Below are 12,646 nucleotides of genomic sequence, written 5' to 3' on the forward strand. Positions count from 1 at the left end.
AGCCTGCGCAGACACCCGTCGAGGTTTGAGCATGAACAGTCAATCTCTTCGTGATCTACTCTCTCCGACGTGCATTGTAACAGTAGTAAAGGTATCCATCTGTATGCAATTCTGTTCACGGACCATGAGCGAAGTGTGGAAATACGAAAGGGAACAGATAAATAAAGTTATCGACAGCAGGGCGGAGAACAATGGCGACAGCGATAAAGGGTGGCATGCAATCAGGCGCCTTCGAGTTCATACGGATGCCGCACGAGTTCATCGTACAGGTCCGTTGGCAGATCTCTCACCAGCGTTACAGCGATACCAATGACTGGCTGAGCTTGTAACGGAGGGAAGATTCGCAAAAGGCGCATGGGACTTGTAACCCGTTCAGCCCAACGAGCGTCCGTATACTTGACAAGAACTTACCTCGAAGAAGCCATGACCTCGTCTCGCATCAGCAGGAGCTGCGCGATGACACAGAGCACATTCAGATGTACCCCAAAAGCCAGCAGGAAATCCCAGAGCTGGAGCACCTGGTCCAGCGGGGGCGTGCACGCGCAGAGCGTCAGAACAGCTTCAGCATGTCAGCAGGGCGGCCATGTACCCGATGAGTATTAAAACGCACAGGGAAACGCGTATATCTCGGCAGAGAGGTTCTTGGATCGCAAATGGCCAAACAAATCGGGATCAACGATTTTCAGGCAGCGATCAAGCAGCTGGTGATGTTATTTGTCAACGCGTGAATAGCCTATCATTCTACCGACGCACCTTCAACCCTCTGTGAACGCCCTCTAAGGTTGGCTGGACGTAGAGAGGGCATGACTCCTCGATGAACTTTGCGAAGCAGAAGAACGCCTCAAGCTCCGAGGGCATGGTGTACAGGAAGGGCGCAGCCAGCACATTCATGCCTTGGACATACGTGAAGCCCAGGGTCTGCGTCTCTGATCGATCTGCAGGAGGGACAATCAGGGAAGACTCAGGTGATGAGACGAAGAGACGGGCCTTGACTCCGCCAGACAAATGCGTCCAATAAGCGCACCAGCATGTCCTCACGCACTCGCTCCTTGAAACCCCGGTCTGTCGCCAGAGTTCTACGCTCCAATGAGTCCATGCTACGAGAGTGCCTACGCGATGGCCAAGGGCTCACCGGAACGTATCATTTCGTATCTTCTCGCGTACTTCACATGGTCCCCTGGAGACATAACGCAGAAAGGTGTTCGCAGAAAGATCGTTGACTCGAAGCAGTATCTTCCATATGCGCGGCCGGAGTGTAGGGTCCTACTCGTGTTTGGAAGAGGCAACACGAGACGAGGCAGAAACGCACGTACAGCCTGTGATGGTATCCCCTCGACGAGGATCATACGCCTCAGCTTTTTCGTACCATCGTCAGGCTCGCCAGACGCGCAAGACTTGCTGGAGAACTTGGGTTGGCTAAGGATTTTGTTGAAAGCGGCTGCCGTCGCACTCGAACTCGACATCCTGATGGCGGCCGGAAGCAAAGGCCCAGGACCGGAGGAAAGACGCCCGGAAACACGATTTTTGATCGGCTTTGGCCACGCGCGTGCCTACCAAAGCCACGCGCCACCACGAGACGGCAGTATTCTTGTTTCGCACGCCCATCATGAATGTTCCCTTCGTTTCCTCAGGCGCACTTAGCCGAAGGCACTACAAACTGGTGTCCGATGTCGAGAACGCAGCGACCATGCAGGCCGCTGACCAATTCCTGTTGGCGGAGATCAACCATATCCAACGTCGGGCGCGTTCCGCGGACTTGTCCCTCGTTAGCGCTCCATCCCTGGTCTTACTTCCGCTAACTCATGGTACCTTCGATACAGAATGACTGGAAAGAAAACCTGATCTTACTTCTACATTGCTCTTCTACAATTTCGGCTCCTTTACCGATGCACGCGCTAGATTTTGCGCTCCCTCACGCGGTCACGGTAGCAGAGGCGGGAGAGAGCGTCCCTGACAAGAGAATCGGTTGGTCACTTCTTAAAAATTCCGGCGGCTCCCTATCCTCACGTTCACCAGGCTACCTCTTCTGTGCCGAAGTCATGAGCCATGATCACGAGTTACGACTGATGCTCGTCAACACCATTCGCAAGGTTAGCTCGCGACTGATCCACTGAAATCGCAATTTGCCTCATCTGAGCCGTACTTCGTTGTCCATACCAGGATCTGGAGTCCTCAGAGATACCACGAATATGCCTGGCTCTCGACGCACTCATAACCTCGCCAAGTCACGACGTCATACCTGCCGTGCAGCCGCGCCTGCACGACCTGCTCTCGCACACCTCGTCAGTGCGTGTTCTGAACCATGTATTGTGTCGCTAACTCAACCTTTCCTTCATGTTGCGTCTCTCGTCTCGCTTGGTCGCTTCATAAGTCTACATGTCCGTCGACGCGCCCTTTTGGCCTTTCGTGCTTTGGCCGAGCATGATGCTGCGCTGCTATATCGAATCAGCGGAGACATCACGAAACGTCTTCATGATACGTTTCCTATGGTGCTAAATGCAGCGCTCGCCGTAACAATTGCTGCAGTCGAGGTAAGCTTATCCCTCCGAAAGCCCACTCCGAGCGACGTTCATTGAGCGGGAATCTAGCACGGCGCTGTCAAGGCCCACGTCTTCCGCCGCACTGTCCACGAGCTCCTCAGCTCCCTCATGCAAGCCCGGGAGTCGAAACTTGCACATGGTCCGCTTCTGCAGACCTTGCGCGCATTGCGAACGATTGGGTATATTTTCTTTTACACTTTCTGGGCAGTGCAACTCACGACATTCGCAGGCTGAACGAGGAGAGCTTGCTGGGGGTGTATTCCGTCCTAACTTCCGCCGTCAAATCGGGAGACAAAGGTGAATCTCGCCTTGTCCAGAAACTCCAGAAACTCGGTTCTGACCTATCTCTGGTCCGTCAGCGCTTGCTTTATCAGTATTCTTGTTACTGTCCACGGTCAAGCCAACAACTCTGCTCGACGAAGGTCTTTTACCCGTCGCAGAAATCAGAGACTACCTTACCTCTCGCGACGTCAACGAGCAAATTCTTTTTCTCAATTGCCTGGACTCGATCGATCCAGTAACTTGGGCTGGGACAAATCCGGATGTCCGACCGCTGGTGCTAGAAGAGTGGGAGGTGGAACGGGTGATGGGTTTCCTTGACAGCCCCGATCCTCTCGTCAGAAAAAAGGTGTGGATCTCCCTCTGCCGCTTGCTACGAATAGCGCTGACTTTCAAGACCGTTCTCAGACGCTCGCGATCCTCAACAAAATCGATGGCAACATCGTCTCCACGTACTACGTCCAATCCGTCGAGACAATGCCCTCCGATCTCCCCTTGCCAGCGAGAGAAGCCTACGTCGGCCGCCTCCTCGAAGTCATCGAGACCCAGTGCAATGACGAAGGTGAGGCGTACGCCAGCGCCGTACTTGATCTCCTGCGGAAGCTGTCTACGCTGTCGACGGCGGCGTCGACGTCATCATCCTCTCCAGTGCCGTCAGGCTCCGTCGACCTGTCCGCAACGGTAAAGCCTGCGGCTGGCAGGCCGCTGGTCCTCGAGAGCGTCGTAACAGCGGTGCTAGAGCACATCCGGTTTGGCAAAGCGGACTTCCGTGTGGGCTGCGCGACGACCTTTGTCGCATCTGTGCTCAGCACCGACAGCGAGTCGAGTCTGATGGTCGAGGCCTTGGAGTCGCATGGGCCAACTGGCGAAAGTAGTGTTGAGCCGACAGCGATGGTGATCACCGCTGCGTTGGCGACGGAGTTTTGTGGCCAACTCGCTATGGCGCCCGTGTCCCTGTTACGCGGCTTCAGCACGAGACTCAGTCGCTGTCCAGGTGAGTGTAAGAGCCATGGTAGTGTCTAGCCCTGCTCACACAATATAGCTGGTGTTCAGGATGCATGTTTGCTCGCGATGCTTCGGATTTCTGTGGAGTGTGAGGATGTACCTAGCGACGTGCTTCATACAGTGCAAGAGCTTGCAAAAAATGCAGGACGACATATCAGGCGGGTAAGCGCATTCGCTCGTGCCATACGCACGTACTAACGATGTTATGCGCGGACACAGCGCTGCGAGCAATTTATGAGGCTTTCGCAGCAGCCTGCGGCCCTTCAAGAAGTCCTACAACGTGCGAGATCGTATTCTGTAAGTCGTTCACCTTAAGAGGGATATCGTGTGACTGATACCGAGGTATGATAAGCTTCCCGACTTCTCAGAAGCTCTGCAGGCGACGCGCCTTCCAAACGCATCTCCGGCGTCGAAGCCAGGTAGTTCACCCGTGATTTCCGAGCGATCGCTGTCGGCAAGCAAGCTGCGCTACGATGCATACGAGACGCCTCGTCCTGCTGCTCGTATCCGGACGCGGCGCTTGTCAAGTGGTACGAGTAGCGTACATTCGGGATTGAGCGCGGAGAAGGACCGTTCGCGCACCGTTTCACCTGGTCAACTTACTTTTATGGCTTCGCTGACGGATGCCGACAACGCCTTGAACGTGTGTTTCTTCCATTTTGCCTGCTGTATCCTCCGCTGAGCTTGCTAGCCCCTTCAGGCGAGGTCGCATGCTCCAAGGCCTCAAGTCCAGACGGCTGTCGATGACTTGGTGAGAACGCCGCTGAGTGTCTTATACGCTGGCTGACACGGTTCAATAGGCATCGAGGGTAGACCTGATTGCCTTCGATTCGCCTTTCATAGCTAGTCCACCGGCTAACGCGCCATCCGGTGAAGACGACGGCGCACACGAGGCTGAATTCGAGCGCATATGGAACGCGCTGAATGAAGCGAACAATGCGCGAGGCTGGTGTGAGGCCGGACTCGAAGAGGTAGTCAACCGCCTGAGCGGCCTTGAGCTCCCTGTGCATACCGTTCCAGAAGGATCACCGCCGTTCCCAGGTGAGCCTGAGGACTGATTTCACTGAGATTAACTGATGCGCCTGCTTCTCAGGGGAGCTGAAAATCATTGTTCGGGGAGCGGGTAGCGACTCGGGAAACTCTGCGGTCCTCAGGCTTCGAGCTAACGACTCGGATGGATGTCTATGGAGGATGCGATGTGGCGATCCTAGTCTGCAGGTCCAGATCAAGAGGTTACTAATGGACGGGTGAGCTATAGGAAGATTAGATAGGTAGCCGGCTATTCATTGTGTACAGTTCAATCTCGGCGCCCTCGAGAAGGGTGTCTGAAGCGACTCGATATGGCTCGAGCGGACTCTGGGGCGCTCCATGTCAGAGTGCGTATGGCTGTCCATAAACGGGATGGACGAATGTAGACGGCGTGGGAATATGGAGCGTTGATATCAAGGTCCGGTGTAGTCGCCCGTCAAATTTTGCAAGGCCTCCTCCGCCCGTCATCGTCTCGCTGTCCGAGTCGTCACCACCATAGACAATCTGCTGGAATCCCCCAATCTATGACTGTCTGTGCACTCAGGTGCGCCGCTGACGCATGTTCATGGCGAGCGGATGACTGAAATTACCTCCTAGTGCCTCCAGCATACAGGTTCACAAGATAATCTTCGGACCGCTAGCAGGCCTCCTCATCGACACCGACCGTCCTCCTTGATATCTATCTGCCAAACACCTCTCCAAGCTCCAACCGCCAATCCATGGGCTGAGTGCACTCGGTTTCCATCAGGAACCTGTCGCTGGATTGTGGGATCACGAACGACATAGACCTTAGAAAATCCTCGCTCAAAACCAACCGGACAACAGACCAACATATCTCGTGTACAATACCCCAGCATTCGCTAAGCCTTCCACGATGATCAACGCGCTCAAGACCCCTTCCTTCTTTCGCCCAGCCAGCCGGCCGTCTTCGCCGGGACCCGCCCCTTCCCGGCCTGACTCTGCGGTTGGCTTCGAGCGTGTGGCCCGTCCACTCAACAAGCTATCCTCCTTCAGCGCTCTGCGCAAGCCCTCGCCTGCTCCCGTGGCTAAGGAGACAAACCCCTCTAGCACGCTCGTGCAAGACGGCTCGTACATGGAGATGCTAAGCCTCAAGCTCAGCGAGAGCGTGTCAAAGGCGCTCGCTCAGCCTGCGGGGCCGGCCACCGCAGCTGAGCAGCTCAACGGGAGGCGCCCCTTCCCTCAAGGGCGGGGCACGACTCTTGGTAACCTGATTGCCAGGTGTGTTGCACTTGCCTTCACCATGGAGATCGCACTCACGCCTCGTGCAGCGAGATAAAGGCTGCGCAAGATAATTCGCATCTTCTCCGTGCTATCTACAGGACGCTTCAACGCCCTCTCTCCGTCCTTGTCACCAACCTCTCCGGCGCGCTCATGCCTCTCTTGACGTCGCCTGCCTTCCTTACGCCTCCAGCGCCGGGGCCCGGCTCGCCGAACCCCAATCCCACTCAATTGCACGCCCTTTCCATCGCCCAATTCTCGGCAGAACTGTTGCAGGTCTTTGATGATATTGGGCTTGCGCAGGAGGTGGACACTCGGGGAGATGGGCTTCGGCACATTCGAGAGGGCCTAGTGTCCTTCATCAACCGCACTGTGCAGCCCCTGATCGGAGGGATCAAGAGCGAACTTAACCCCATGCTCGATTCCCTCGAGAACCATACTCAGGCGAGCTCCACAAAGGTGCCGTCAGGCACTAAGCAGGCCGTGCATTTGCATGCGTCTGTGGTGACACTGCAGACGACTATGCCGATCTATGCACGTGCTTTGTCGCGGTACATGGTCTCGCCCATCGTGCAGGTGCCGCTGGCAGCACTCATCATCTCGGCGGTCTGGCATGCCATGGTTGCTCTTGTCCATCGCCCTCCCGTGCCATCTACCCCTCCGTCATCGCCATCGACCACCGCGAGGAAGCGTCGCAGCTCGCCGTCATCGACTCCGCCGGTGACGCCGCCTCCTGGGCGGTTTGCTATCAAGCTGCCGCCGTCCCGCCCTCCTTCGCCGCCTCCTGCTGGCACGACGGCCTCCGCTGCCGCGGATGCCCGAGTCTTGGTGGAGCTATTCAAGCTTCTTCCGCGACCCACGGAGAAAATGGCAGCTGATGCCGTAGACGAGGCGTTGAAGGGCTTGACCTCACTTGTACCTCTCCTCGAGACAGTGCAGGCCACTCCCCGCGCGAAGCTCGGCGTTCACGAGGCAGTTGACGACGAATTCGAGCAGCAACTGGAGGACCAAACACAGGAGCTGCCAACGCTCCTTTGCCTGCCTATTCTTCTGCACGCGTACGGAGGCAGCAGTGGGCCATCGGTAGCTGATATCCTTGAGATATCCGAGGGCGAGTACCGGCGGGGTTGCCTCTCAGGCTTCGCTCGTGCGGAGGAGTGCGCGGACGCGGTGGGCGCGCGCGTGCTTGAAGTCATCCGACGGGATGCAGGCGTGCCGCGCGTCGTCGTCCAGTGGCTGGAAAGGGAGCTCATGGATTGAGCTTTCAGGAAAGAGGGCCGGACTGTGAGTCCTTCAAGTGCTATTATACTACGCTGGGTACAGCTTCACGACTATTTAACCTCTGCGCACTTATCCTTATTCGTTCGTCGTGTCTTCACGCAGCACAGTCGCATATTGCACATATTCTCGAGTACGCTTGACTCATGTATGTAGGCGGGTAACACAATAACAGCTTAGAGAGCACATTCACTTCATCCGGTTGGCGGGGCGACGTGGACAAGCGGACGACCACAAATACTCTTTCGGCATGCGCCGGCGCTTGTTTATCTCAGTCGATGGACGCGGACGGACCTCGTCTCAGCCAGCTGGCTGTCTCTTGGAGACCTTACGGCAGGTCTTACCAGTGCAACTCACTGTCAATTGAACGTCGTTCCGATGATAATGGAAGCCACCTCTATGCAGGCGATCCTTGTGACGCTTGCTAATGGCCTCCCTGTGCCGTCGTGCAGCCGCACATATCCTATCGCAATCGCCCATCTAGCGACGCGCGGAAGGACATCTCGGAGCTCATACTGGCTATAAAGCCGCACGGGACGCCTACAAGACGGACATCTGGCTGCGAGCGCATCCTCCCCTCGACATAACTGCACGCAACAGACGATCGTCCAGCGCAAGCAAACAATGGGCGGGATACTCTCCCGCGCTCGCCTGGTGATGCGTGTCTCTCTGGAGTACTCTGAGGTCTTGCGTCGTGTGGACGCGTCTCCGGGACTTCCGATCGAGGCACCTTCTTCACCGTACTGGACGGTGCCTCCTTCGCCGATTTCTGACCATGGCGCAGCAGAAGACAAACCCTTGCCTTCTCATGCGGACGTGGTGATCATCGGCAGCGGTATCACTGGTGCATGTGTGGCTCGGACGCTTCTGGACGAAGGCCCTGAGGGCCTCAAGGTTGTGATGCTCGATGCCAGGGCGATATGCAGTGGCGCGACTGCCAGGTATGTGCACCCCACTGTACGAATGGATCAACTCGCTCAGCCACCATCCAATCCTGTGTCCACAGAAACGGGGGACACATCACACCCGCTCTATACCACGATTACACGGCGCTGAAGAAAGAACTCGGCGCAGAGGCTGCGGAGCACATCATGCGCTTTCGTCTTGCTCATCTCGACGAATTCCTCAAGGTCGCAGACGAAGAGGGGCTGCTCGACGGGAGCCAGTGCCGTGAGGTCCAGACATACGACGTCTTCTTCAACGACTCCCTCTTCCACGAAGCGAAGGCGCTGCTCCGCAAGTATTTGAGCGAATTGAACAGCGAGCGTTGCTTCTGGAAGATCCTCAGCAGGGAGACTGCAATGAAGGTAAGCTCACCTACCTGCGCATATTGCAGTATCTGACAAAGAACCAGGAAATCCACGCTTCTGACCGTGTCGCTGGCGTTATCACTACGAGGGCCGGGGCGATTCACCCCTACAGGTTAGTCACCGGGATCCTCGAGCGCCTCCTCACCAGATATCCCGAGACGTGAGTGCTTTGTCATATCCTCTATTGCATTTTCCGAAAATATCTTGCTCCAGATTTTCCCTCTTTTCTTATACGCCTTGCGTCGAGATCTCCGCCCAGGATGGATATTACTTGGTCAATACGCCCAAAGGCATCTTACGGACCTCCCATGTCGTGCACGCTACTAACGCCTGGTCATCGCATTTACTACAAGGCATGCGTCGCAAAATCATGCCCATGCGCGCGACCATGAGCGCTCAACTACCGAAGTCATCGACGAAGTTGGATGCCCCTCCTGCGTACACCACGAACCCCAATCCTTTGCCCGAGGCATCCCTTACCCTCCCAAGAAATCCAAGAAATCCCTATCCATGGTTTGGTACACGTTCCTTCGTCATCTACCCAACGGCATCCTGGACGCACTACGACTACCTAACTCAGCAGCCGACACCTCCTTCTGGAATGCGACCCTACCCTCACCCACACGCCGAGTTCATGTACGGCGGCGGCGTTAGCCACGCTTACACATCCCCTGCCGCCATTGGCGCGGGCGGGCACGGTGAAATCGCCTGCACCGACGACGGGAGCATCGACCTCGGGGTGCGGGCCTACCTTGGCGGAGCGCTGGGCGCGTACTTTGGGAGCGAATTCGGGGCGAGTGCGCGAGACGGAGGAAGCACCGGCGAACCTGAGGAGCCAGTCAGAAAGCACTTCTGGACGGGGCTGGAGGGCATATCCGCCGATGGGCGGCCTTGGGTTGGCAGGTGCGACTGTCCGCACGCTATGCGATACTCAGCGGACGTCGGCTAACGGGTTCGAGTAGGCTACCGCACGAGATCACGGGCCGCAAGCTTGGGAGGCAGGCAGCTAAGGCAGGCCCGCTCGCAACGCCTGCCTCGTCAGCAGCTCCGGGGGAATGGATATGCGCTGGCTATACTGGGGAGGGGATGGTACATGCCTGGCTGTGCGCTAAGGCGATGGCGCGTATGCTACTTGGGACGGAGGGCGAGGATCGCGCTGAGTATAAGTGCGGAGAAAGCAAGTTCGCCAGGTTGCCAGATGCGTATCGGTTTTCGATGAAGAGATGGAAGGCGGCGAAGATGGAAGACAGGCTGGGTAAAGACTGAAAAGCGTCAGCAGCATGGGGCTGGTGATAACTTGGTACCTATAATCGTTGATCTTGTACTTGTAAAGAGGCACCTGTGGTTCCTGATCACGCACGAAAAGCGATGAATGTCAAGTGCTCGATAATATTGATACAGAAGTTATCTCCGTGTCTGGATACAAGTCTCTTCCTCACGCAGAAGTCATGACTGCGTCCTCGTCTTTCTTTGCCAAACCTTCTGACTGCAGCAGCGCGTCGATCTCCGACGGACGATAGATCTTCGCCTTTGGCTTCTTTGTTTCCGGGTCGAGAGTGAGAACCGCAAACTCGACTGGGATAAAAGCATCAGCGACCGAACCGACCCTGAATGTAGAATGACAACACGCACGCTTCTCGCTACCTAACGTCGTACTGTCCATCGTCTTGCTCATCGTCCGGAGCACTAAGCCAATCGCATCCTTCACCTCGATGTCGTCCTTGTACTCCTGCTTCAGTAAGGACTGTGCCGTCCCGTTGTTGGCGCCTGACCAGATCGTCAGCCGCCGATCTTGATGTCAGAGTGTATCCATAAGACGCACCGATACATGTCGCCTTCCATCCAGAGTAGTTGCCCGATGGGTCGGAGTGGTAGAGCTGGAACTGGTAGTGGGGATCGTAGCCGGCATAGAGGAGGGAGACACCGAATGGACGGAGACCTGCGAAAGCGCGAGTGAGTCTTCATTGACAGGGTGCGAGATTCGTGGCGCACCTCCGTATTGCGTGTACCCCTGCTTCATATCGCAGAGCCGTTGTGCAAGGACTTCGACGGGGATGTCTTCGTTGTACATGAGCAAGTGCCGCTGTGCAGCCGTACGCGCGTAATTGATGAGGGAATTAGCATCGGCCGTCCAGCCTGCGACACCAGCGACGACGTTTCTGTGGTGCAATCATGTAGGTAGAAGTGTTGCGATATTGGAGGAGTGGGCAAGGAGCAAAGATCGCGGTCAGCACAAGTACAAAAGCCAGGAAGTAGGCAACGCACGAGTTCAGTAAGAAGATCTTCTCCCCGCTCCCACCATAGCCACCATCTTTCGCAAGAGACATGTCGAGGAGTTTTCCAGTGACCTTCTTTTCGGCCGCGAGGACAACGCCGTCCTTTGCGAGAACCCCAAGCACAGTGCCGGCGTGCGAGATGGCCTCCATGGCGTACTCGACTGGTACGCGCGTTCATTGAGGTTCGAGGTAACAGGAATATAAGCTTACTCTGATACAATCGTCCTGCAGGATGATCAGTATGGGCAGACACTCAGGCAGCGCAGCACGCACCCTCAGGGGAGAAGATCGTAGTACGACCTGGAGTAAGCTATGAGCACAACGTCCAATCGCAACCATGTATATACTGACTGTCATATCGGCGGGCCTGTGTAATGTTAGATGAATAGTCGATGCAGAGGATGGGCTACGCACCATCGTGAATGTCTGAGGGAGAGGGATCAGTGAAGTCGACGCGTCGTTCACGCTCTTACGCGTCCTTCGGCCTTTGCCGAGTGCGAGCCCTGATGGAATTTTCAGATTAGGAAGTCATTGTTCTCGCGTCGACGCGCTCATATATCGGCAACTTCACGCGATGGGCCTTCCACGACGATGTGTCTTTCTCTCCCGGATTACATACATACATACATGAATGCTGATCAATACATCTAGGCGTGTCCTCTGACCAAGTGTCACGGCTTCAGCGAGCCAGCCCCAAGGTTCTCTATTCCTTCTATTGCTGCCTGGATCTGCTGCTCAGTCGAAAGGTTCAAGCCAACAGTAACGACTCCAGGTTCCCCCGTGGGACTCTCGAGCGTCGCGAGTTGACTGTCCAGCATGTTCGCCTTCATGAAGTGACCCTTCCTCTCTGACATCCGCTTGAACAGCTCTTCCCTCGACCCATCGACGAACACGAAGTACGTGGGGAGCTCGTGGGGGTGGGGAGGTTCGAGGTGGTCCGACAAACGATTATCTGCGGAGGCGGGCTTGATCTTGCCACGCAGGATGTCGCGATAGTACGCCCGCAGTGCAGAGCACCCGATCACCACACCCTTCCGCCCGCTGAAGTTGGGATCCTGCTCCTGTTCGCCAACGGTCTTCTCGGAAGTCTTTCGGATGAGCTCTAGCCATGGCTCGCGGTCAGCATCGGTGAGCGGGATGCCGTTGGACATCTTCTCGACATTGGCTTTCGGATGCATGTCGTCTGCGTCCATGAAGGAAAGTCCGAGCTCCTTAGCGAGAGCAGCGCCTAAGGTAGACTTGCCCGTCCCAGATACGCCCTAGAGGAGAATGGCACGGTCAGTCGCGTGCGCGATACTAATGGAATGATCACCTCACCATCACTATAATGAGGACGGGATGATTTGCTGCTGGCTGCGGGGAGGCGGCCATTATGGTAGGTGTTCGTAAGTGATACCGAGGGTGAGTCGGAGGAGAAGGGGGAGCGTCTATAAGTTTGTTCGAAGGCTGGTGGTGATTCTGCAGAGAAGTACTGGTTGAGCTTTCGGGGAGGAACGCGAACATGATCATGACATAGTCCCGGAGATCACGGACCGGTCCTTGGCCCATCCCCAGGAACGTCATGACCTCCTCCCCCACACCATCGACCAGAGGATTGTCCGTGTGCGGCGGGGACGCTGGGCGCAGCGTCGTTTCTTCGGGCAGGGGCGGTCTTCTTCTGCTAGAAGGGGGTCATATTCACGATCACTTA

General features: G+C 56.2%; 7 protein-coding genes across 7 annotated transcripts; 4 read left to right on the top strand and 3 right to left on the bottom strand.

The window, feature by feature from the left end:
• Positions 1–24: 24 nt before the first annotated feature.
• SCHCODRAFT_02631792 (TBC-domain-containing protein) lies at positions 25–1,491 on the bottom strand. The gene is made up of 7 exons (XM_050345682.1): positions 1,314–1,491; positions 1,133–1,263; positions 988–1,076; positions 754–935; positions 611–701; positions 412–559; positions 25–360 (listed from the first exon to the last, which is right to left on the bottom strand). The coding sequence occupies exons 1-7, from the start codon at positions 1,461–1,463 to the stop codon at positions 222–224; spliced, it is 930 nt and encodes a 309-aa protein (XP_050199246.1). The 5' UTR covers positions 1,464–1,491; the 3' UTR covers positions 25–221.
• Positions 1,492–1,606: 115 nt separating this feature from the next.
• Positions 1,607–5,075, top strand: SCHCODRAFT_02509076 (ARM repeat-containing protein; the record flags this gene model as incomplete). The annotated part of the gene is made up of 15 exons (XM_050343215.1): positions 1,607–1,765; positions 1,821–1,965; positions 2,017–2,090; positions 2,161–2,282; positions 2,372–2,531; positions 2,589–2,719; positions 2,770–2,837; positions 2,900–3,168; positions 3,228–3,813; positions 3,862–3,986; positions 4,044–4,121; positions 4,177–4,467; positions 4,516–4,575; positions 4,625–4,865; positions 4,918–5,075. 15 exons carry the CDS (start codon positions 1,607–1,609, stop codon positions 5,073–5,075), a joined length of 2,667 nt encoding a protein of 888 aa, XP_050199247.1.
• Positions 5,076–5,727: 652 nt separating this feature from the next.
• SCHCODRAFT_02445763 (uncharacterized protein) lies at positions 5,728–6,521 on the top strand (the record flags this gene model as incomplete). The annotated part of the gene is made up of 2 exons (XM_003030513.2): positions 5,728–6,092; positions 6,143–6,521. Coding segments are annotated over 2 exons (744 nt in total), but the record flags the coding sequence as incomplete, so codon positions are not given.
• A 320-nt stretch (positions 6,522–6,841) lies between these two features.
• On the top strand, positions 6,842–7,567 carry SCHCODRAFT_02631797 (uncharacterized protein). Its single transcript, XM_003030512.2, has one exon. It carries the CDS (start codon positions 6,960–6,962, stop codon positions 7,350–7,352), a length of 393 nt encoding a protein of 130 aa, XP_003030558.1. The 5' UTR covers positions 6,842–6,959; the 3' UTR covers positions 7,353–7,567.
• A 427-nt stretch (positions 7,568–7,994) lies between these two features.
• On the top strand, positions 7,995–9,946 carry SCHCODRAFT_02583437 (FAD dependent oxidoreductase; the record flags this gene model as incomplete). Its single annotated transcript, XM_050343939.1, has 5 exons — positions 7,995–8,311; positions 8,377–8,677; positions 8,725–8,840; positions 8,894–9,583; positions 9,640–9,946. The coding sequence occupies 5 exons, from the start codon at positions 7,995–7,997 to the stop codon at positions 9,944–9,946; spliced, it is 1,731 nt and encodes a 576-aa protein (XP_050199248.1).
• A 104-nt stretch (positions 9,947–10,050) lies between these two features.
• On the bottom strand, positions 10,051–11,395 carry SCHCODRAFT_011605 (N-terminal nucleophile aminohydrolase). The gene is made up of 9 exons (XM_003030086.1): positions 11,371–11,395; positions 11,308–11,323; positions 11,230–11,256; positions 11,167–11,181; positions 10,946–11,117; positions 10,673–10,839; positions 10,503–10,619; positions 10,313–10,447; positions 10,051–10,255 (listed from the first exon to the last, which is right to left on the bottom strand). The coding sequence occupies exons 1-9, from the start codon at positions 11,371–11,373 to the stop codon at positions 10,116–10,118; spliced, it is 792 nt and encodes a 263-aa protein (XP_003030132.1). The 5' UTR covers positions 11,374–11,395; the 3' UTR covers positions 10,051–10,115.
• A 232-nt stretch (positions 11,396–11,627) lies between these two features.
• On the bottom strand, positions 11,628–12,327 carry SCHCODRAFT_02508427 (carbohydrate kinase; the record flags this gene model as incomplete). The annotated part of the gene is made up of 2 exons (XM_003030085.2): positions 11,628–12,215; positions 12,274–12,327. 2 exons carry the CDS (start codon positions 12,325–12,327, stop codon positions 11,628–11,630), a joined length of 642 nt encoding a protein of 213 aa, XP_003030131.1.
• Positions 12,328–12,646: the final 319 nt, after the last annotated feature.

This window comes from Schizophyllum commune (genome assembly GCF_000143185.2).
Source record: "Schizophyllum commune H4-8 unplaced genomic scaffold SCHCOscaffold_8, whole genome shotgun sequence".
Taxonomy (NCBI): domain Eukaryota; kingdom Fungi; phylum Basidiomycota; class Agaricomycetes; order Agaricales; family Schizophyllaceae; genus Schizophyllum; species Schizophyllum commune.